The sequence below is a fragment of the Alnus glutinosa genome, chromosome 1, assembly GCF_958979055.1.
Source record: "Alnus glutinosa chromosome 1, dhAlnGlut1.1, whole genome shotgun sequence".
Taxonomy (NCBI): domain Eukaryota; kingdom Viridiplantae; phylum Streptophyta; class Magnoliopsida; order Fagales; family Betulaceae; genus Alnus; species Alnus glutinosa.
Window position 1 is genome coordinate 47,646,139 of NC_084886.1, and position 23,989 is coordinate 47,670,127.

Genomic DNA, 23,989 nt, shown 5'->3' on the forward strand with positions numbered 1-23,989 from the left:
TATAACTCTTTCCACATCCATCATTCTTCTAATCATTATGAAATTATATTATATGTTACAAATGCTCACTCATTTTCATGACTTATTACACCTTACACATCATCATCTCATCCGATCCGTAACCTTTACTATATATCTACCATTAAATTAAATTTACTTGTCAAATTTTACTCATGATGCTCTTGTGGACTGCGCGTGAGTTTGCATGTGCCCTATTAGGACAATTACAAGACAAGTGGGAAGACTGTAACTTGATTTGTTTGGCAATTTGTCGAGCCCAGAAAATCCAAAAACTGATATAGGCCCAGAAGAAAGAAATGAAATCTGAAGGGAGTAGTTATAAACTCCCTCTCACTAGCCACTAGCCCCCTTAGGAGGACGACATTACCTCAAAAATAGTTCCCCGTTGCGATAGAGACAATGTTCTAAGCATTGTCTCCCCTATGATTTGGATCTTTTGCACTATTACAAGGATATGTATGTGGACGGTGGGGGGACTCATTTTCTCTGCCACACACGCAAACAGCAAGGACCCTACTTCCATACAACATACTGTGTACTAGTGTGTTGTCACCTTCTCCAAGCCCATCCAAAAAAAGGAATCGACATCCGGACTAATTTCAACGTTAAAAAATAATTTTAGATGAAAATATTTTCGACATTTGGCTTGTACAAGATATCAACAATGGCAACCTTTGACAGCGACGGAGAACAAATTGGGAAAGAGTGCATGCAAGATAGAAGTCGAGTATTATTAGTTGAAAAGGAAAAGCTCAAACTCAAAAAATGGTTTACGGATTTTTTATTTTATTTTTTTATTTTTTTTTTGTTTTACGTGGCTTAAATAAGGTTTTTCTTTTTTGACCAAAAATATTTTCGGTTTTCCGCCAAAACAAAGGAAACCTGAGTTTCAAATCTTTCAAATAATACATGGCAGCTCAATGACAACCCCTCTAAAGTCTAAACACAACATTATGACACCTGGGTCGTAAATCATAATGGGCCTCACCAATCAGTCGACACAACCAAATTAAGCATATATTGAGTAGATCTTGAAACATAAGTATAACCTAATGGCTATGTCGCCCAACCAATCCTAGGGCAATTTATTCAACCAATTGCTTTTATAGCTGGCAACAAAAGAGACGAAAAGCCCTACAAATGAATGATTATCTGCAAGGACCATATGACCCAACGTGTATTAAATGTCAAAATTGGAATATTTTCGTTTTGGTTCACAACCGTACAAAAATATACAATGGTTGTCATTCATTGTATTAGTCTGTTGAAAAATAAAACGAGTCAAAACAAAAGTAAGTAAATGAATTGAACGAGGGTATGGACAAAAGGATAAAAATAAGGACAGCACATGTTCCAGCACGATAGTTGCTTCCAGTTGAAGGTGCCAAGGAATCTTCTTCACTCAAGTTTTCTTTTAATTAGTCCTTTGAAGAAGTCAAAACTGCAACCACAATATTGAGAAAAAACGATAAAGGAAAAAGGAAAAAGGAAAAAATCATTGATATCTTATATTTCCGTCATAATTAGATATCTTCTGGAACACACTTCCACAACCATATAGATTAAATTGCCAACCATTGTGGGGGGAATGTAATGCCTTAAGAAGACTGATAAATACTAGTGTACTATTTACCCCTTTTCGTGCTTTAAACAGGACTCAAAAGAAATGATTGGTTTTTGCATGGCAGAGTATGAATTTGTAGATCTGGTGCACAACAGACCAATTTGGGGACATTTTTTTGAATTTGGATTGTCAAGGATTATCCATGATCACCATGCCAAGCTAGAGTCTGTCAGAGATGTGCTCCATTCTGAAGCTTTGTAGTCTCCAAGGAAGAAAAGGGATAAAAAAAATGTGAGGGAGTGGACCTGGTTTTGGTTGAAGAGGAAACCTGCTTTACACACTTGATCTCTTTTGCTGGGACACTAACCTGGTGTCTTCATAACGTTTCTGGATACCCATTAGAGGAGTCCACATTGTCAAACCATCATGGATCTCAAGCATTTTGTAAATCACATTCTTTTCTTGATGGGTAATGGCTGTCTTAGTGCAATTTGCAAATGACCATTTAAGAAAATGTATATACACTGTACCTACTCCCATATACTCCACACAATCAGTTGCTAAAAATCTCTACAAATTTTTGTAATATTATTTTATTCAACATTAAAATGCCATTGAAATACCTTACCTATTGCCATCAGGATGAAGCTCGCACATTTGATTGTCCTCACCAATAGCTAACAAATACCCTGAGGATGTCAAACCCTGCATTGAGAGAAGTTAAATATTAAAAAAAAAAAAAAAAAAAACATTATTCCTATTTCAAGCATAGAAACACATACTCTGAACTACCAAGATCCCCATTGAAATGAAATAGCATGAAAATTGGTATTGAACATACTTGGAAACTGTACAATATAGCAACCTAATTTTCATCCAGTCATTTGCAACCTCATTTACATTTAAGAATTTTAACCATGATATCCCAAGTTTGAAGACCATAAGAGTATAAAATCTTCCTCCAGCTTTACAAACTCATGATTGGGAAGTCAATGTTTTTGCCTCTTTCTTCCAGGTGCTAGGCGCTACCAAGGTGAACTTTGAGAGGGCTGATTGTCTCAAATGGGTCCCGTCCAAGAAAGGTGTGTTCAGGGTGAAGTCATATTTTGGTTCTATGATGGGTTCTGGAGGTACGTGGTTCCCATGGAAGTGTGTGTGGCGGTCTCAGGCTCCCCCGAGGGCAGCCTTCTTTACTTGGTCTGCAGCTCTAGGCAGAATTCTTACCTTGGACAATCTTAGGAAGAGGCACATTATTATTGTGGATAGATGCTGTCTTTGCAAGCGGGATGGGGAATCAGTGGACTATATCCTTCTGCATTGCGAGCTAGCCTCTTCTCTTTGGAACAACATTTTCTCCCGCTTTGGTATCTCGTGGGTCATGCCTAGGAGTGTGCTTGACTTAGTTGCTTGTTGGTGGAAGTCTGGGAGATCTGGGAGCGCTACTACATGGAAGATGGTGCCTATTTGCCTTTTTTGGTGTATTTGGAGAGAGAGAAACCTTAGGTATTTTGAGAATCTAGAGAGCTCCCTAGAGGAGGTGCTAGAGTTATTTCTCCATACCTTGTATGTCTGGTCGATGGCTTATCTGTACCCTTTATCTATCAGCTTTGCTGAATTTCTTGCTTCTTTTTCGCTTTCTAGTTAGGTGTTTCCTGTTGTATACTTCTAGTGTACGTAGGGGCGCCTTACGCTTTCAATAAAACTATCATTACTTATCAAAAAAAAAAATAAGTTAAGGTAAAAATACACTTTACCCCCTGAATTACCGCCACTTTTTTATTTACGCCTCCAAATTTCAAAAGGTGGCATTTGGATACGTCAAACCACTATCTCGTGTAAAAAATGCCATTCCATCAACGTTAGATGTTAAAATGAATGGAAAAGTGGTCATGTGCACCGCACGTGACAACATTTGTCTTTCTTCCAATAATATACCCCAACTTTTTTTACTTTCAAATACCATAATTGCCCCCATCATAATTACTACATTTTTAAACTTACTTTTAAAAAAAAAAAAAAAAACTAAAAAGGGGGTTGTTCGGCCATCCTTTAGGTTTTTTTTTTTTTTATTATTATTTTTTTACAACCGGGACACTGTGCAAAACACCTCCTCCACACGGTCAGGTAAAGCTCATGTTTTCACCCGCGTGTGTGGCCCCAAAAAATTATTTGCATTCAAGGGGGTTGGACTTTAGATGTGATGTTTTATGAGGCACTGGGATCAAGTGACTTACCACTCGAGCCAACCCCTTAGGGGTTATTTAGTTTAGTATTTTTATTTTTATTTTTTTAAAAAAGGGATATTTTAGGAAGAAAGATTTTCCATCCATTTTAACGTCCAACGTTGAAATAGTGGTTTTCTTAACAACTGATTGTAGTTTGACATATCCATAGGCCAGTTTTTTAAGTTTGGTGGCATAAATGAAAAAGTGGTAGTAGTTTGGGGGGCAAAGTTTATTTTCCCCATATATAAATACATAATTCCCATCTGCATGTGCATGAATATCCCATTTTTCATTCTGGAACTTATCTATCAAGTAGGAAGCCTTTAAATTCTTCATACCTGAATAGTTACCACATTTTCAACCACTTGGTCCCCATTCTTTTCCTGTACAGTTACTCTTTGCCCACTACATGCACATCAACAAAGAGAAAAATCATCTGTTGTTAACTAAAGCTTTAATAAAAATATGACACAAGATGACAATTTAACACAAATTAAAACTTCATAATGGATTCACTAATAAACCAACACGCTCCAACTCATTGGTCATTAATGATGTGAGACTCTGTTATTTATGGTCCTTCAACAAGCCCGATCTTTTAAAGTGATGGAATGAGGGGAGTAATTACGTTGAGATGGATGAGTGGTGATTAACTCAAAAAGAACATTTGTAAATTACGACAGTTGTGAGAAGATGGAGGTAGCACAAATAGAGGGTACAATGAGAGAGAAGGCCAAAATGGTTCAGTAATGTGCAACCAAGACCAACCTTTCCAAAGATGAAGGAGTAACATAACTTAAGTTGAACCCACAATGAAGAAAAGGAAGGGGGGGGTTGTGGCTGTAAACTGATTGCCTATGATTTCAACAAAAGATATGGCCTCATATGATTTAAAATAGTTGGTAAAGTGATTTTATTAATTAAGACAAATTGCTTTTCTCTAGTAGCCCTTGATCTCTTTGATGTTTAGGGTCACAATTAGATTCAACAACAAAGGCCACAAGGAGGGCCAGTACGGTGTCAAGTTAGATAGTTGAGTAAAGTTACTATTCTGTTATTTAAGCTCCAAATTGTAAGCAAGGACAAATTTAAAAAAAAAAAAAAATTGTCTTCTTTGGTTTTTGATTGCCATAAAGGAATAAAGCGGGGAAAGTGGAGTAATTTGGACATGGGAATAGACTTTTCTCTACTTTACACATGCATGGAAACAAAACATAATGCCAAACGTTTGACCCTTTCACCCAATAGCCACTAATGCACATAAGCAAAGGGAATATGAATATGACCATAAATCATTACAAAGAGACTGTCAGTGTCAATTACAGAAAAAAGTAATTAAGATCTACATGGCACCTGTGCAGCCATGTCTTACAATATAGCTCCTCAAGAGATTGAAATCCTGCAAAATGTGCATCAAAAGAAGTTGGCATTTTCCACATATTGTATATAGTTTCTGATATAAAATATGGAACTCAAGGAACAATAGAGCATATCATCAAACATGCAATTTTTTATAGGTAAATGCGATCCATACACTTGCACAGTATTGAACGGTTACCTTACCCTCAACCCCTTGTTTATAAGGGTAGAATTGGGAGCCAGCTTATTAAGCACTGCTAGAAGCATAACAAAATCTATCTTGTTATCAAAAGGAATAAAATAATCTATTTTATTCAGAAATATATAGAGCGGGGCAATTGATACCCTTTTCAAGAACTACCACCACCAACGTAGTGTGTTTTTCTTGCTCACTGGAGCCTATGGTGCCTATGAACTACACAATGGATGGTAGAATGGACAACACCTCTAAAAATTGGCAGATGGGTATAATCATCAACAAATCATGGAAGACGTTTCCAAACCACTTGGAAAACCTAATAGCTAATAGGCTTTAGCGCATTTACACACCTGGTAACCTATTGAAAGATGCACTCAGGAAGGAAAAAAAAAAACCCTACTAAAAGATGCCAACTCCAACTGGCAACTGGTGCTAAGCAAAGTGCAGGAATGTAAATTCATGTATTCAGAAACAGTTCTTTCTGATTTAGTTTTCTTCATATATGAAATTTTCATCCAATATATTTGACTTACATTTTACAAGTTTCAGTAGTTATTGAGGCAAAAAAGTGCATTCCAAACTTCCCTTTTCCACCAACTAATTAATAATGTGTACCTAAGTAAATTATGTTAATGCTACAAGTATATGGTAATACTCATGGGCTGAGAGATGTGAAAGTCCAAGAAATATCAAATTGCATAGTTAAGCCAACTTTTAAGAGAAAAGATTAAATTCAACATGATTAGTAAATCACCAATTCTCCCAAAAGCTTAAGTTTATAGAAAATAGTGAATTTATTCATTTACTTAATATTTTAACACTCCCCCTTGTGTGAGCTCAAACTCCCTCTGAATAACTAAGGCCCAATACGTGAAATAATTAATTTAAATAAGACGTGATGATAGAGACAAGGTTCAAACTCAAGACTTTTGCTCTGATACAAAGTTAAAAGAGTAGAATTAAAAAATTGGAGGAATAAGAAGGGCAAATACATGCTTATTTTCTTTGATGATAGATGATACAAGCTCATGCGTTTAAATAGAAAAATATTACAATCTAACATGGAAAGTAATTAATGAGAAATAATGGGAATAAAATAAAATCAGCCGAATATCAAAGAAGTTTCCTTCTTCAACAAAAGGAAATGACACATTGACCATTGCAATGACATACTATTTTTAATGAAAACATTGTAACAATTATAAAAACACATATTTACCTTGATTTATGAAAACATCATAAAATTTCTCGAATTTATTAAAAAAGGCAGCAAGTATATCTTGTCTACTGAATTGGTAAGCTCCAACACACAATTCTCTTAGAACTGCATTTAAACATGTTGTTGGTTTCTCATTATCAATATTCAAACCTATACCTGCAAGAACATCGAATGAAATAATATTATCTATCACAAACACAAAGTTTAAATTACAGTATAGAATTCAAGACCAATTATAGGTGACTAGAGTTCTAAATTTAGAAAGAGAACTGGGCTTAGAAGGAAACAGTCCAGCCAGTTATGTATGCAGAAGCGTGGTCGATTACAACAAGTTTGTGTATCATTACCCAAAGAACAAGTCTATTACCAGCACTGACATTGAACTTCTTCGACTTATATGTTGAGGTGCATAGAATGCCTCCAATTTTAAGGCCATTAAAGTAAAGATCATTTGGCCACTTTATTTTAACATCAACACATGGCAAGCCCTGAAATGGAAACCGAATAGAAAATTAGCATATCAATATTTTTACCCTTCAGCATCACTCGTTGACTCACTTTGCAAGATTACAAGCATGCCATGAGTACACAGTCCCAAGTAAGTCAAGGATATAAAATAAAAGCGGTCTTGAACTATTGCATACCACTACCACAACAACCCGATAATCTGAATAATCACCTTTTCATGTATACTAAAATTGGATACTATGCAAGAGTGACATTCATCTTTAACTTTGCCATGCTTCAGATACTATTCAAGTCAATCAAAAAGTCCCTAAATTTATCACGTTTGCAATTTCATTACTTGTTCTGGGATGCTGAATTTATCTTTTTTGGATAAATAATGTATATTTCAAAAAGCGCAGAGAGGTGTAACCCACAATACATAGGTTGTATACATGAAACCCCTAATTTAAAGAAAAAAGAGAACACCTATCCAGAAATTTAGAATAAGAACACTCATACATATACTGTAGTTTCTCTCTCCACAAAAACAACATTTGCATCACTAACTTCTTCAGGTTCAACAAACCAGTCTCACAATCTTCAAAACAGCGTGCATTCCGTTCTCTCCATACACACCACATCAAACACAATGGAGTCATTCGCCAAATTGGTATTAACGTCCGGTTGCCCTTTTGCCCCCTCCAACTCCCCAACATATCTTTCACCGATCACGGCATTACCCACACTACCCCAAACAATTGCAGGATCGTACTCCACAACTTTGTAGCAACCATACAATGCAGAAACAAATGATCAATGGACTCTCCAGAAGTCTTACACATATAGCACCACTCCATGACAATAATGTTTCTCTTTTGTAAATTGTTCAAAGTTAGGATTTTCCCTAAAGTTGCTGTCCACACAAAGAAAGCCACTTTCGAAAGAACTTTAACTTTTCAAATACTTTTCCACGGAAATAAAGACTGTATAGGATTAAGTAAAACCTTATAATAAGACTTTGCCTTAAAGGATTTCTTTCGCGCTCGAATCCAACACATTTTATCCTCTCCCCCCACTTCTAACTTTAAGAGAGTATAACATCTCAAAAATCTACTAACATCTTCCACCTCCCAATCATTAACAGGTCGAGTAAACAAAATATTCCACAGAATTGTGCCATTTTGTCTCTGCATATTCTCCTCCACCCATGCATCCTTGCCACTAGCAATAAGAAACAGATTCGGAAAAAGAGTCTTCAGAGGTACCTCCCCACACCACACATCAGGCCAAAACAAGACTTTCGAACCATCTCCAACCTCATATCTCACATGAGTTGCAAAAGCATCCCATGGGATGCTGAATTTATCTTAGTTGTTTAGTTCATTATTTTTACCAATTTCACGGTTTTCACCAACGCACGAGAGATGCCAATAATCAGAAACAGAAAGCTCAGCTTAAAAAATTGACAACGCCAATATACACAAACAACCAACTCACATTTTTGTCACAGACATCCTTTATTGCCTCAGTGATAGCAAGAGACACGACATATTGCAAAAGAGGCACGGCTCGTCCGTCCTCCATTTGTATGGTAAAAGAAAACATGAGGCAACCTTTCGGAGATTCCCACACATTCCTCGACCGACCTGAGAAAATATCGTACTATAAGTAATTACAAACACAAAAAAATCAATTTCCGAAACTGCAATCAACAATCACAAAAACTATTAATCGGCATTTCCAAACCTCGTCCCTTTGACTGAACATCGGCAACACAAACCGCACCGACCGGAAGCTCACAAAAATTGCTGGTGAAAACTAAAACACACAATTTAGCCCCCAAAAAAGGAAAAAAAAAAAAAAAAAAATCAAAATAGAGGAAAGCAGCGGATGTTCTGAAACTCACTGAGAAACGACGTCGTGTGTGGAAGGCAACCGCGGAGACCAAATGAGAAACCTACCAAACTGATTCGTTGAAAGAGAATTCATGAAAGAATCGACGCCAATAGAGTCCAAGTCTTTTTGGAGCGGTTTCTCCAGCTCCGATTGCAAAAGAATTGAAACGTCTTGATTGTCAGGGAGCTTTAGAGCACTATTGCTCTTTATAGATTTTGCAATTTCACTCTCGATCGTCGATTTTCCACATAGAATCAGTGTACAAGATGAACTGGAATCCATAACTGCCCATAAACAAAAGGTAAAATAAATAAATAAAAATCTGACTACAAGTTCAATTCCCTGGTTGGTTTCTTCGAATAAAGGTAGTTCAGCTAGAATATTCAGCAGTTCTCTCAGCAGCCAAACAGACAGTAGATGATTGATATGTAACTTTAAATACGAGTTGTGATAACGAGTTGATCAAACCTGGCAATGACATAGATGGAGAGACACCGAAAGGCCGTTTGCATGCGAAAATGACTTCGCGTAGAGAGAGAACGCAGAGGGAGTTCCGTACGGAGACAAATCGCAGTGAGCTCGAAGCGAGGGGCATAAACAAACCGAGCTTCGTTTCTTTCGCCAAGGCTCTGTAGCTACAAAGAAAAGTTGAAACGTTTCGAAACTAATATAGTCGTAAAATTACACGTCACGTGTGCTGGCAGGCCCGAGATCTTTCTCTCGAATCAACGGCGATGATTCATGTGGTTCTAGCACTTTGTTTAGGGATGGTAACGAGCAAAGCTCAGATAAGTATTACATGCGTAAGCTTGACTTATTTAAATTTATTATGAGCTTGAGACAAGCTTGAGCTTTTTTATCACGTGCTTAGCCAGCTTTCGAGCTCATTTAACACGAGCTCAAGTCGAGTTCAAGCTCATATGACAAGTTATAAAAATTAAAAATTAAGTTCAACTTGGCTTGAAAAAAGAAATACTGATTTTTTGTAGTAAAGTGATCCAATTACCACTAGTTCTTAATTTTTATAGTTTACATTACTATAAATTGTATACTTATGAATTAGAATTTATGAATTATGTGACATTATATGACTATAATTTATAATTGTAACATATATATATATATATATATATATATATATAATTATATCACATATGAATCTTTATATCATATTCATATGAATTGTTAGATTATATTATATAATTTACATGATTATATTATATTTAGTTACTAGTCATTCAAAATAAGTGTTATTGTTTTATTTATATAAATGATAAATCATATGTTATTTACATAATTTACATTATACAATGAAAATACACTATGCCCTATTATTATATTACCTAAAATTTAAAATTTAGTATCATAAAATCGAACGAGTCGAGTTTTATATGAATTTGTATTATTTAATACTTTAAGTATATTTTTATATTCACAGGTAAAATAACTGAATCGCATTCGAGTCGAACTCGGGCGAGCTCAAGATAACTTTGCTTCGTCTATATTTCGGAGAAATCAAGAAAAAAGAAAGAGGTTAAATACTTTTTTGCCATGTGGATTAAAGACTTTTATTTTTGAGGGTGTTGAAGGCGCTTTTCTTGTGCCACAGAAATGGTCGTAGATGCGTGTTTTTGAGGCACCAAGAAGAAGAAATTGTAAAAGGGTCAATGACGCTGAGAGAGAGAGAGAGAGGGCGAGGGAGGCGACCGCAAACACATAAAAAATCATATTAAGAGAGATTGAAATTCCGGACTCACGGTGCTGGACGGCTGGCGCGCGGAGTGGCGGTTGGAGTCGTGTCCGTGGAGAGTGACGGCGGCTGGACTCTGGAGAAATGAGAAATGTGATAGTGAAAAAATTAGGTTAGCCGATTGTTTGTGCCGCAAAATATGAAGTCTTTAAACACGTGTCAAAGATATTTAACCCAAAAAAGAAAGAAAAGGGGCACATTCTCATTCTCGTTCTAGAGCAAGCGGGAGCAGCAACCATGGAGGACTTGCAGAGTGCACTTAACGAACAGGGTCTAACTGTTTCCACCGTCCCAGAGAAAGGCCGGTGCCTCTTAACCACCAGAGATTTCTATCCAGGTCTCTCTCTCAAATTTCTGCGTCGCTATCATATAGGATTTGAACTTTGCGTTGGCCACATAGGAGTAAAGGTACTTGGTTAAAGTTTGTGTACATAGGTCCAGTCGACGTTGAAACAGAGTGGAATTGGTTGATTTTTCATAATGTGCACTTGCTTCCAATTTTGGCCGTCGAATTATTAGCTCTTTCAAAGTTTCAACTTCGTTTCCCAGTTGTGCTTGTTCATTTGGTGATCTTGCGTGTAATTTGGGCAATTTTTAGTATCTTGAAAGCTTAAGTTTTTTGTTGCTTTCCGGAGGACTCAAGTGTTACCCGGGAAAAAGCTAGTCATATTTACGCTCTCACTCTAAAAGAACTAATTAAGTTGTAATTGGAACAATTATCACTTATGAAGCTCAATTTCAACTACTAAGGAACCAATGTGGACTTAGCTACCATGAGCTCCTTTATAAACCACCCGCTCCATGTAGGGAATTCAATAGTCTGGGTGTCACATCTGCAGTGTGTTCGGTACACATGCATGGTAGTTTGCCGAAGCTCTGATACATTTCTCAATAATAGTTGTTGAGATTGTTGTGCGAGTATATATTTAAGAATCATTGAGAATAGGTGAAGATAAAATTAGTTGCTCTGGAAAATGAACGACAAGCTATTAAAATGTTATTGGTATATATCTGTTTTTAACTTATTTTAATGCAGCTTTAATATTTCAGGAGAAGTAATTATAAGCCAAGAGCCTTATGTCTGTGTACCAAACAAGTCATCGGTTGACTCGAGATGTGATGGATGCTTCGCATCAAGTAACCTCAAGAAGTGCTCAGCTTGTCATGTTGTATGGTACTGTGGTAGCACATGCCAGGTATCAAATCTGGATATGTTGTGCAGCATCATGCCCAATTAAATGTTTTTGTATTTTGCTTGCCATCTTTCTACTCAGACAGTTTGTTTGAGTGCATAAAAAATTCCGAGTAAAGGTCATTGTCTATTTATCGGTGCTTGACATATTATCATCATTGATCTTTGGCACAGAATACATAATTCATGAAAATATCTGATGGAGAAATATTAACTTCATAAGAAATGGTATTTGGATATTCTTTTCAAAATTCTCACATGGATGACCCTTCATGCCAAAATGAGTGTCGTGAATCGTGATCACCTCTATTTGTAGTGTTTGGTAGGAGCAACAATATTTTTCTATAAAGATTCAAAAATGAAGATAAAAGAGTTAAAATTGGAATTCTTTTCTCCTTATGATGACTTAGATCTCTGCTTAACGCAATATAATGTTCAGCATTCAGCAAAAATAACTAATACATCATTATACATAGTTCCTCTCCTTATATTGGTTTGCGCTTTATAATTTTCAGAAGTTGGACTGGAAGTTGCATCGTCTTGAATGCCAAGCTCTGTCAAGGCTCGACAAGGATAGGAGAAAATCTGTTACACCTTCCATACGTCTGATGGTGAAACTCTACCTACGGAGAAATCTGCAAAGTGAGAAGGTAAAAAATGTATTCTTCTTTATATTTGTTGCTATTAATCTATAATTGCTTACTTCAGTTTGGTTACTCCTATTGGGACACTACTTCTAGCTTCCCATTCAGTCCATTTTCCATCCATTTGTCAAATTACAAGCATCACAATGTGGAGCCTAGAGATGCAAAATTTTGGAGTATGACTAGGTCTGTCTCTCATTGTCTAGCAGTTATTCTCCTATAGGCAGAATCTGTCTAACTCGGTATCATCTGACTGTTACATTTGGCTCAAACTTGATGTTTATGTAATCAGATAGGTAGCTTTTTCTCACTGTATTGGTGGATCTTGATATATGTGGTACCGACAATATTGTTTTAGCTATTTACACACGGAATAGTGTATGAAAATGCAAAAAGCAAAAGGAGAGAATTGGGAAATATTAAGAGAGGAGATATTTGGATGATGAAAAATATAATAAATTAATTTGCAACATAAAATTTGAACCACTTCTTAAGCTACTGCTTGTTTACGAAACTAGTCTGGATATGTATGTCATGTGCTTGATGTATCTAGCAAATAGAATAAACATCCATACAATGTTCCCCTAGTTGAAAAGAAATTTCTTTGTCAAACTTTTGATTAGCAAACTCACCTGATATTTGGATGAGCGAGAATCATACTGATATCAAGGTATGTATTGGCCAAGATGTGCGGGAGTGGTAGTGGTATTGGTAGTTGATATTTCTATGCATTTTTAAATCCTTGAATTTTAAAAGAACTAATCCCAGAAAATACTTATAAAAAAAAAGAACTAATCCCAGAAAATTTTCTTTTCACTTCATATGTTCCTCAAATTATGAGTGGTTGGATACTTAATGAACATCATGTATCCGTATCGGCGAACAACTTGTAGGGAGGATAAATGTTTGTTAGTGATCACTAAAGCAAATATATCACATGAGGTTATTGGCCCAATAGCTTTGGTTCCACTCTGCATTTAATGATCAATGAAGCTAGTATCTTACAGATGGTTGGAAGTTTAAAATGGGCTAAGTTTGTTTAGAGGGTAAAATATTGGAACTTTATTTTATGGGTGAATTAGACGTTACTTATCTATGAATTGGTCAAGTTTGATTTGGCAAATCCGTGGTTAAAAAAAATATATATATATTATTGTACCCACCTGAAGTTAAGGTGTTAATATATGTCAGTCTCAGTCACATGACTTGAAAAAAAGCCCCAATACTTAAACTCAATTCTTCCTTCAATTTCAACCCAATTCCACATTCTTCCCCCAAGTTCCATCCATCACCACCCAAAAATCAAGGTCTTCATTCTTCACGTCTCGTTTCTTCCTTCGGTCTTAGCTTGCTATCCAACTTACCCTCACTGGACGAGAGGGGCATGGTTGTTGGGGCTCTGGTGATGATAAAGATGGTGGCTAATGATGAAGTGTTGATGGTGTAGGTTTCGATGTATAGGTATGGTGATTTGGATGGTGGGCTTGTATGGTCTTTGTGATATTGGTGGTTGAACAAGGAAGATGATGGAAGTTTTAGGCTCAGATTTGAAAGTTTTGCTATTTGAAGGATGGCGGTTGAAGTATTGGCAAAGAAGGTAGGTCTGGAAGTAATGTGAAGAATGAAGACATTGGGCTCGTTTGCTAATGCTCTATAGGATTGCTTTTTGCTTTTTAGCAAAAAAGCAAAAGCATTAACAAACAATTCAACACACAAAACACTAAAAATTACTTTTACTTTTATGTCACATTGCAACCAATAAGCAAAATCACATTCTAAAAAGCATTAGCAAATGAGCCCATTGTTTTTATTTTTTTGGTGGAAATTTGGGGAAGAATGGTGGTGGTGCATGGCAGATTGGGGTAGCATTGTGTAGAAACTTGGAGAAGACCAATGAGACCAGGTAAGTATTGGGGCTGTATTTGGAGTCATGTGATTTGTGCACAGGTTTTTTAACAGTTGGGACTAATGAATATTAACGGGCTTGACCACAGGTGGGCAAAGTGAAACTTTTTAAATAATGTGTTGGTAGATTAAACTCATTCTAAACCAATGGGCAAAGTATAATTAACCCTTGTATTATTCACTACAACTTTAGTTGGGATGGTCTAGTTTGTCTGTTGTTGAATGGGGTTACAAGACTTTGGACTAGCATTTGTAGTTCCATCTGTGTAGGGGACAGAATAACATGGTTCTCCACCGTGATGGATTAGAAGGATTTTCAATTGTAGAAGAGTTGGGTACACCACTTTCTTTATAGTTCCTGACTGTACTTTGCATGTGGTGCTGTCAACTGATATTATGAAAACTGTATCCTAATGTCACTGGTAGGATAGTTCCTGGCTTGATTTGAACAATTAGTGGCTTAACTGTGAGCTCTTGTAAGATATGGTGCTGGGTGAAAATTAAGAACTATGTAGAAGGGGGTTGGAGCCCATGGTCAAACACTCTGTAGAGGCTTAAATTTTTAGAGGTTGTTGTAGAATGTGAATCACACTGGTTTTTTAATTTTTGAATTTCTAAAGGTCTTGGTTAGGTACATTTGAATATTGTACCATGCATAGTCCTGATAATTTTTTTTTCTTCCTTCTAAGAAGCTAGATGCAGAACAAAAATTGTATCGGTTGTATAAAATTTTGATAACTTATGCCATAATTTGTATATTTGTTTTTGCTGCTAGGTCATTCCTACTACTGCTACAGACAATTATAACTTGGTGGAGGCCCTGGTGTCTCGTATCCTTCTCCATTTTACTCTTTGCTTTCAGTGCGCTCCATTTAGAGGTTCTTTCAATTGTTATATCTCCATAAATAATTGTTTTATTTAACCTTCAATTTTGTGAAGACATGTCTGACATTGATGAGAAGCAATTGGTGCTGTATGCACAGATGGCTAACATTGTCAACTTGATACTTCAGTTGCCTGAGATCAACACAAAAGAGATTGCTGAAAATTTTTCCAAGGTCCTCTAAAATATTAGTTTAAGAGTTAACATGTTATTATTAACATTATTATATGCAGTTAAGCATATTTATTTCATCCACAAGTTTTTCAAACTTGTTCTTTTTCTTTTTTTTCCTTCTTAAGATAAGACTAGTAGTTCCCTCAAACATCTTTCATAAAGCTTCACTTTGAGAGTTCGCCACTGTATCACTTAAACTTCCCTTTATCAAGCTTCTGTTGTACAAACTGCTGTGCTGAACATTTCTGCCGAAAAAAAGAAAGGGTGGGGAGGGGGATACACCTTTAAAAAAAATTAAATACTTCAAGCATAATGGAGTTATATAAGTCATGCTGTGAACTTGGTGGGTGCTAGCCCAACGACTCATGCAAAAACATGGCATGCTGTAATTAATTAACCAGAAATTTTTGTTATGATTCAGCTGCAAACCGCGTTATCTTACAAAATCTTTTTCAATTTTTATTTATCACATTGAGGCAAGATTTCTGAATAAGATTCATCTCTATAGGGAAGACTGGTTTTCTGATAAAATGTTTATGGATTCTGATACTTCTCATCTGATGCAGTTTGCATGCAATGCACACACCATTTGCGACAGTGAACTAAGACCCTTGGGGACAGGACTGTATCCTGTTATTTCCGTCATTAACCATAGGTAACTACTTTAGTGCATTGATGTTTTCTGAATTTCAACATCTTGCTATTAGTTTGCTAAATGGTGCTGGTACTGTAGCTGCTTGCCCAATTCTGTTTTGGTGTTTGAGGGAAGGTTGGCTGTCATACGTGCTGTGCAACATATACCACAAGGAGATGAGGTATATATTATATTGAAAAATTCTTTTATCTTTATGTTTTTTAACGAAATAAAAATTTATATTAAAGATTTGACATGATAAGAGATACTGCCGATTATAGGGGTAATAAGCCTGAGAACTGCTTGTTCTGCACATATAACTTTCTAATCACCAAAAAATATTCATACTCATAGTTGGCAAGAGCTTGGCCTGAGAATTGAATTTTCATTTCCCATCATGTTCCTGGTCAATTTTATACATGTACTGCTTAATTGAATGTACATAATAGCGAATATTGTTAACTTCAATATGGTGTAAGCTTTCTCCAGTATCGCACACACCATGTATGTATGTATATATGTATATTTTTTGTTTTTGAAGAACCAATCCTTTTGCTTATAATATGAATGTGAAAGGACACCAAGAGATACTGCTGTTGCAAAGTGGTCCTGGCATTATAGTGATAGTTTAGGATTCAAGAATCCATTAGAGGCATGGAAATTTCTTCTCAATTCAAAGTTAATATCAGGAAAACATTGTGAGGTTGTTACACCAGTAGTCAATGAACCCCCAGAACATTATTTTTAGTATATTTTGGCATAGATTATAGAATGAATTCGAGCAGGAGACGGGGCATGTTTGGGGAGGAAAAATGATAAGAACCAATTGGTTAACTAAGGAAAAGAGAGAGATTGTAAATGTGAGAGATTTTCTAGAGATTTTTTCATTTATGATGATCTCAGTGCATGGTCATTACATAAAGAGTGGACATTGTAATTATGGATAAGAGATTTGGTGACTAAGTTGATTCGGTCAATGATTTATTTAAGGATACGTTGCTAAATAAAATAGGATTTATTTAAGGTGGGAAATATTGTTGGAGAGAATCAAGCAACGGTCAATTAACTTGTTGGTCTTCTTTTCATGCAAAGCCGTGTATTTCCATGATTAGAAGATCCGGTGTTTGCATGAACTGGACCTGGGTGTATGAGCTGGACGTTCATGGTTTGGGCGTGGTCTTAAAATTCCCACCCCCTTAAGATCAGACTTATCCCCATGGTTGGAAATCCGTAAAGGATGTTGTAGGACTAGGGATTGATAGGTGTCACTTCCTTCCTTGGCTTCACTGTCGGAATCATCATCATTAATAAGGAAGAGTATTTTTGCTTACACTTGTTGCTGGTCACCCACCGTTCGTCACAGTTATAGCACAAATGCTTCTGTCTACGTTCTGTTGCTTCGACTGGTGTAAGGCATTTAATGGGAGGTAGAAGTGTGGACAATTCAGAAAGTGGCTGTTTGTAGGATGTCGTCTTGCTGCTCCACTTTTCTTCCTGCAAACGAGCTAGCCTGATTTCTAAAAACAACATGGTAGGGCAGAACATCTTTACATCGAGCTGAATGTCTTTTAATCCTCCAATGAAATAGCTAACCAGAAAAGATTCACTTAGTCCCAAGACCTAATTGGCCAACCTTTCAAACTTCCTCTGGTAGTTACATAAACTACGCATTTGCTTAAGCTTGGCCAGTGACTCCACGTAATCCTTGTACTCGGTTGGACCAAACCAAGCCACCATTGCCCTTGAAAATTCGGTCCAGTCTGAGTGGTTGCTGGTGGAAGTTATCCCTGATGCCATTGAAGAGTGTCACCTTCCAAGTTGGAAGGAGGCTATTTTGTGGTACTCAAAGAATTGCTCGGTACAGTAAAGCCACCATGATGGCTCTCTGCATCAAAACAGGGAAATTCGAGCCTCGGCGTCCGGGACTGAATGGGTTGCTTGGTTTGCATGGGGTAGTGCTTGTGGGGTTGCTAGGTTGGTTTTGGGTACCCAGCTGGCTGCAGTGGTGGTGCATTAGAGTGGGCTTCATTGCCTAATGCTTGCATGCGTTGGACAGTTTCTGACACATGATCGTACTTCATATGGAGGGTCAATAACACCATAGTCATCTACCACCATTGTTGCTTAGAACTTTGTATAAAGCACATAAATTCTTGCTCCATATTTTGTTATCGCTTGGCTTATGCTGTATAGCTTTATTTTCCATTCTTTTCCTTTGCTTGTTAAGCTCGGGCTCCCTCTAACCGTGTAAGGGATTTTAAATGGACCATTTGTTACCACGCTGTGAGCAGAGGGGGAATCACAAGTATTTAAAGAAGGCCGAGGGATCAAACTTAAAGAAAGTTTGTGTTTTTGGCTTCAAATCGATCTTTTAGCAATCCACTGCAATACCAAATGATAAGAACCAATCGGTTAACTAAGGAAAAGAGATTGAAATTATAAATTGGAGAAACTTCCAAGAGTTTTTTCATTCATGATGATCCTAGTGCATGGTCATTACAGAAATGGTGGGGCTCTCATCAATGCCCGATTGTAATTATGGAACTAAGAGATTTGGTGTTTAAGCTTATTCAGTCAATGATTTATTTAAGGAGGGAAATTTTGTTGGAGTGAATCAAGCAACGGTCAATTAACTTGTTGGTCTTCTTTCCATGCAAAGTGGCTGGTTTCCATGATTATCAGATTCGGTGGCTTGCATGAACTGGACATGGGTGTATGAGCTGGATGTGCATGGTTTGGGCGTGGACCTAACAAAAAATACATTTGTGTTCCTTATGAAGTATTTCTGTAATTCAGGAATATTGAGAAATTATGGAATTAATAGCCATACCTTTGCCTTTTGCAGATGCAACATATATTTAGTTGTATGGATGATTTTAAAACTATACATGCTTAATGAGAAAACCAAATAAGGTTTTGATAAGTAATAGCAATTTTATTCGAAAAAGAGGAAATCTATGCATTCATTCAGTCAAAATAGCAATTTTATTCGAAACAGAGGAAATCTATGCATTCAATCAGTACACATAATCCCTCTAAAGAGTTACAAGCTAAAGTTTAAATAATCAACAAAGTCTACAAATAAACGGATGTGAACATTGCCACAACCAGTAGGCCACTCATACAAAATCTGCTCAAATAAAGATACAGCTCAAGAATAGACAACTCAATACCATTGGATGTAAGGTTACTCGTCTTTCTCTATACTGTTCACATAAGGCAAAGAGGGTCCCGTTTTCGAAATAGAACTGGTTCTGTGCCTTCCAAAGAGACCTTTCCAGCTGAAGTACACCCCAACCACATTCTGAAGCATTACCCATAGAACTGCTTCTATGCCTTCATTGCGTCATTCACAAAACCCATACCCACCATTATGTTGCCTATTTTCCTTGGTCTCTTCTAAGGAACTTACTATCTCATAAGCCATCATAAATGTCATCCAAAATCCTTTGATGTTAATTAAATGTAGGGTATTAAGTTATCTCATAACCTTTTTCTTCAGGTCAAGTGTAAATGCTATTAATATGGTTCTATTTTGTAAGGTGTTGATTAGTTACATCGAAACTGCTGGAAGCACTATGACTCGGCAAAAGGCTCTAAAAGAACAGTACCTTTTCACTTGCACATGTCCCCGCTGCATAAAAGTGGTACTTGCTACATTCTGTTTCTTAGGATTTTTTTCTTTTTGTTTTCTCATTGAACTTGTAGCATGTCATTTAATAGTGGAAAACCAGATCTGCTGCTGTTTAATTAAGCTAATTTTGTATTGAAGGGTCAGTCTGATGATATCCAAGAAAGTGCAATTGTAGAAGGTTATCGGTGCAAGGATGATCGATGCAATGGTTTCCTGCTCCGCAGTTCTGGTATGTGATAACCTGTAATCAATCAGTTTATTGCAAAACAGAATGATCAGTTAGCTGACCAAAGTTACTAGTTGTCTTCTGCTGTTTGGATATGCAGATGACAAAGGATTTATATGCCAACAATGTGGACTTGTTAGGGACAAGGGAGAGATAAGAAAGATTGCAAGTGAAGTAAAATTGATGTCTGACGAGGTTCTTATGTCTTCGTCGTCTGGCAGTATCCTCCTCGATTGTTTGCACTTACTAATTTTTATTGGCAATTTGATAATATGATTCTGTAATGAATCTTCTTCAATTTCCTTTCCACTGCCGCCATGATTTAAATAGTTCTTTTTTCTCTTTTTGATAAAAATTAGTAATGTAGAAATAGAATTTACCTACATTATGATTACTGAGCAAGAATTTGTCTTTGACTGATCTTAGATTACCTGGAAACTGTTTCTATGTATCGGAAGATTGAGAAATTCCAGAGGAAATTGTGCCATCCTTTCTCAATCAGTTTGATGCAAACTCTAGAAAAGCTTTTAAAGGTGGCTTTTTTAGGTTTTAACTTTCCTTCACTTTAATTATTCTTTTATTTGAGTTATCTTGGAGCGCAATCTTACTGACACATGTTTTAGTTAGTGAAATTGTGCTGGATCTTTGTTCAAATTTATGTGAAACATATCTTGTTTGCGTCGTTTAGGTACAAATTACGAATTCTTTATTGGCTGAAACTTTCTTTTAGGTTTGGGCAAACTAGCAATTATGGAAGAGTGCTTTAGTGAAGAATTAAAACTCAAACTAGCAGGCTTTATATCTGTAATTTTGAGGCAGCATAATAGATTGAAATATGATTAAAGTCTTGAAATTATTCTACATCCCATTGAAGTGATCCTTAGATTTTTCTAGCGACAGAGTGAGTCTGTCCCCTGTAATTTATTACTAAAGCTTGTGTCTTTTTTTTTTTTTTTTTGGTTTTGAATATTTCCTTCTCATTTTCTATGATGACTCCCAAATTTTTCCAACGCTTCTTTGCTACTTTGTAATGCCTTTAGTTCGAAAGCATGGGCTTGTGCCTCTATTGAACCAAAATGATACGAATCCATTTTTTATAGGACCACCAACTTCCCTGAAATAAAATGATATCTTTTTTCTTTTTCTTTTTTTTCAGATTTTGATGGAGATGCAAGATTGGAGGGAAGCTCTAGCATATTGCAGATTGACCATTCCGGTGTATCAAAGTATGCAACATTTCAACTTGTATCCACAATTTGAGATATATTCAAGTTTCTCTGCTGTTCTAACTGTTGTAGTTTAAGTTGGAGCTTCTAGGTTTTAACTGAAATATTATGCATGGCATTCACCATATATTACTTTTAGTTCCAAAATCATCATAAGAGTGTGTTCAATTTTCTCGAGAAATGGACTGTGCCAAAATGTTATGGAAATGGCATAGAATTTTGTACAAGAAAGAAGTCTGGAATTGGTTGGAAACAGAAATGTTTAGATCGAGAAGGCAGGGCCAAGATTATGTGTGTATGTTGATATCAATTCACCTACCCACAGGATGAGATAGCAGCGTGGAATAAAATATAAGGCTATGATGCACACCAGAAGTTTTGGAGACATTGGTTACAAGTTCTATATAAACACACAAAAGAAAGAAAACCCTGGACACTTGGATAATTTCTCTCACTTCATATTCTCCAAAAAGTGATCTGAACAGATCTTTTGTATAAAGATTGAAATAATAAAGTTATCTGAATAGATCTCTAAAAACACGATAATGCTATGACAAAGAAATTTCACCTGCAATGAAAATCCTCGCAGGAAGGCTGATTTCTTTAAATCATTTGTCACCTGTTTTCAACACTAGTCCCACCTGGTGAGTTTAATTACCTTCTCTGAAGGCTTTAATCTCTTGTGATAAATAGGCCTTAAATCATTCTTCCACACCTATGACAATTTCTAACCACGTTTTGAAATTATACTCTATTTAAAACATGATTAGTTTTAGCATACTAAATAAGTGCAATAATTTATGTTAGGGGTCTAGAACCTCGAAGTTCTTTAAATTTCATTTTTAATGATTGCTTCTGTCAACTGCAGTACAGTGCTTCTGCATCAAACTTTTTATTATCAAGAAATAGCACAAAGTTCTTCTTAATTAAATTATTTTCAGTGTTGTTCATCGTTATACAAACCATCATATATAATGCTTCATGTGTGCCTGGACTACGCAATTCATGTTTATGAAACCCACATAATCCTGTATATTCTTCCTTTTTTCTTTTTTTCTTTTTTTGTTGGTGGTGGTGATATAAGTTATGGATTCCACTTGTTGCTGCTGGTGTCCTGAATTTGGCTGACTGTTTCATTGCAGGCTTATATTCAGGATTCCATCCTTTGCTTGGACTGCAATATTATACCTGTGGGAAGCTTGAATGGTTAGAATCTTTGCTTACATTTGTTAGTTTCGTGGTGGTTTCTTTCATTGTTTGTTTTTCAAGATGCTCTAGCTGATTCCTTATAACACATACTTTTTAAATAACAAAGACAAAGTTGTGGCTTTCTGTCCAGAGTTTGTTCCCTGGTCTTCAGAACTTACTGAAACTATCACCATATAGAATAAGCATGAATGTGAAAACCACATGAACTCATGGGGTATTAAACAGCTGGGCACTTCTAATTTTATATTATGGAAACTTATAAATATACGATGTTTAGTGATTGAGGTGCTAATTTGTAAGATTGGTAGAACCCATAGAAACCCTCGGTCGAATAATCTTCTTTAAACTAATGACAGAAATTTTCATTGATTGCTATGATGGGGTCATAGAAGTATTTGATTTGGACATCATTTGCCTTGAATTGCAGGCACAAAGCAAATATGTTGCAGTACTGTGATTGTCCAATTAGTCATGTGGGTCCCATAAATTGGATACAGTTTTTGTAGTTTTAGTTGATCCAAGATCCATATGTTTGACAAATTTCCTTGTTCACTTCAGACTTCTTTAGGCTGTTCAAAATCTGAACTAGTGATACTCCATTGATTTATAATTTCAGGATTGTCCCAGGTCTCAATTCAATGTTTCTTTTTGGGAAAAGTTCACACATCCCCTTCAATATACCACATTATTGTCAATGTCCTTCCCTAAACTACCAAAAATTGTAAATGTTCTTGTTATATAAGTCCAGTTTGCTGCTAAATTAGTCTGGACAACATGCTTGTGTAGGGGATTTACCTGCATCCCTCAAGTTCATAAACAAAATATTACATCTCTTAGAACCTTCCACCCTTTTTCCTGGTAAACAATCTGGTTCATCTTGAACTTTTCATCAATGTCACAGGTTACTGGGAGACACGGAGGGTGCTATACAATCACTGACCAAGGCAGTGGATATCCTACGAGTTACGCATGGGACAAATACGCCTTTCATGAAGGACCTCTTGCTGAAGTTAGAGGAAGCACGTGCCGAAGCTTCTTACAAAGTCTCATATAAAGATGAGTTACAAGATCTTCCTTAAATTGTCGTTACCTGGCGGATTCTGCTCTGTTGAGCCATTCCTATGAAATACATGAGCTTGGAGCAGAGAATGATTCAGTTGACATCTCTATTCAATTACCACAACCATTTTCATATTGGATTCACCTTGATCTCTTGGTACAGGTCATCTCCTAAAAATCTTCTACCACCTGCACTGATGCATACACTCACAACTTCCCCCAATTCCTATTAGCTTTAGTGTTCTCTTTTTAGTCGTTTCCAGTTTCATTAGTATTCAAATTTGGGCAATGGTCAACTGTGGTAAATTGTTAAATATCGTGGCCTTTTTTTGACTTGTAATGTAACTTCTTTCATTTCCAGGAAATTCCAAGGCACATATTCATCTAAAACAAAGTCATTACATATTTGTAATCTGGCTTGATTCATTTTGACGACACATATGACTACTAGGATTTCAAGAAATTTCTTGTTTTAATATTTTGACATATCCAAGGACCACTAGACCTCATCATGTCAGCTTCG

General features: G+C 36.3%; 2 protein-coding genes across 2 annotated transcripts; one reads left to right on the forward strand and one right to left on the reverse strand.

Moving 5' to 3' along the window:
- Positions 1-1,166: 1,166 nt before the first annotated feature.
- LOC133854275 (biotin--protein ligase 2-like) lies at positions 1,167-9,565 on the reverse strand. The gene is made up of 10 exons (XM_062290392.1): positions 9,399-9,565; positions 8,941-9,214; positions 8,781-8,842; positions 8,532-8,680; positions 6,955-7,075; positions 6,588-6,743; positions 5,164-5,209; positions 4,149-4,215; positions 2,214-2,290; positions 1,167-1,462 (listed from the first exon to the last, which is right to left on the reverse strand). Exons 1-10 carry the CDS (start codon positions 9,523-9,525, stop codon positions 1,420-1,422), a joined length of 1,122 nt encoding a protein of 373 aa, XP_062146376.1. The 5' UTR covers positions 9,526-9,565; the 3' UTR covers positions 1,167-1,419.
- A 952-nt stretch (positions 9,566-10,517) lies between these two features.
- On the forward strand, positions 10,518-23,952 carry LOC133854267 (histone-lysine N-methyltransferase ASHR1). Its single transcript, XM_062290379.1, has 14 exons — positions 10,518-11,017; positions 11,731-11,876; positions 12,388-12,522; positions 15,197-15,251; positions 15,361-15,479; positions 16,045-16,133; positions 16,212-16,293; positions 19,655-19,759; positions 19,885-19,975; positions 20,073-20,192; positions 20,399-20,505; positions 21,129-21,198; positions 22,341-22,404; positions 23,309-23,952. Exons 1-14 carry the CDS (start codon positions 10,918-10,920, stop codon positions 23,484-23,486), a joined length of 1,461 nt encoding a protein of 486 aa, XP_062146363.1. The 5' UTR covers positions 10,518-10,917; the 3' UTR covers positions 23,487-23,952.
- The last annotated feature ends 37 nt before the right edge of the window (positions 23,953-23,989 follow it).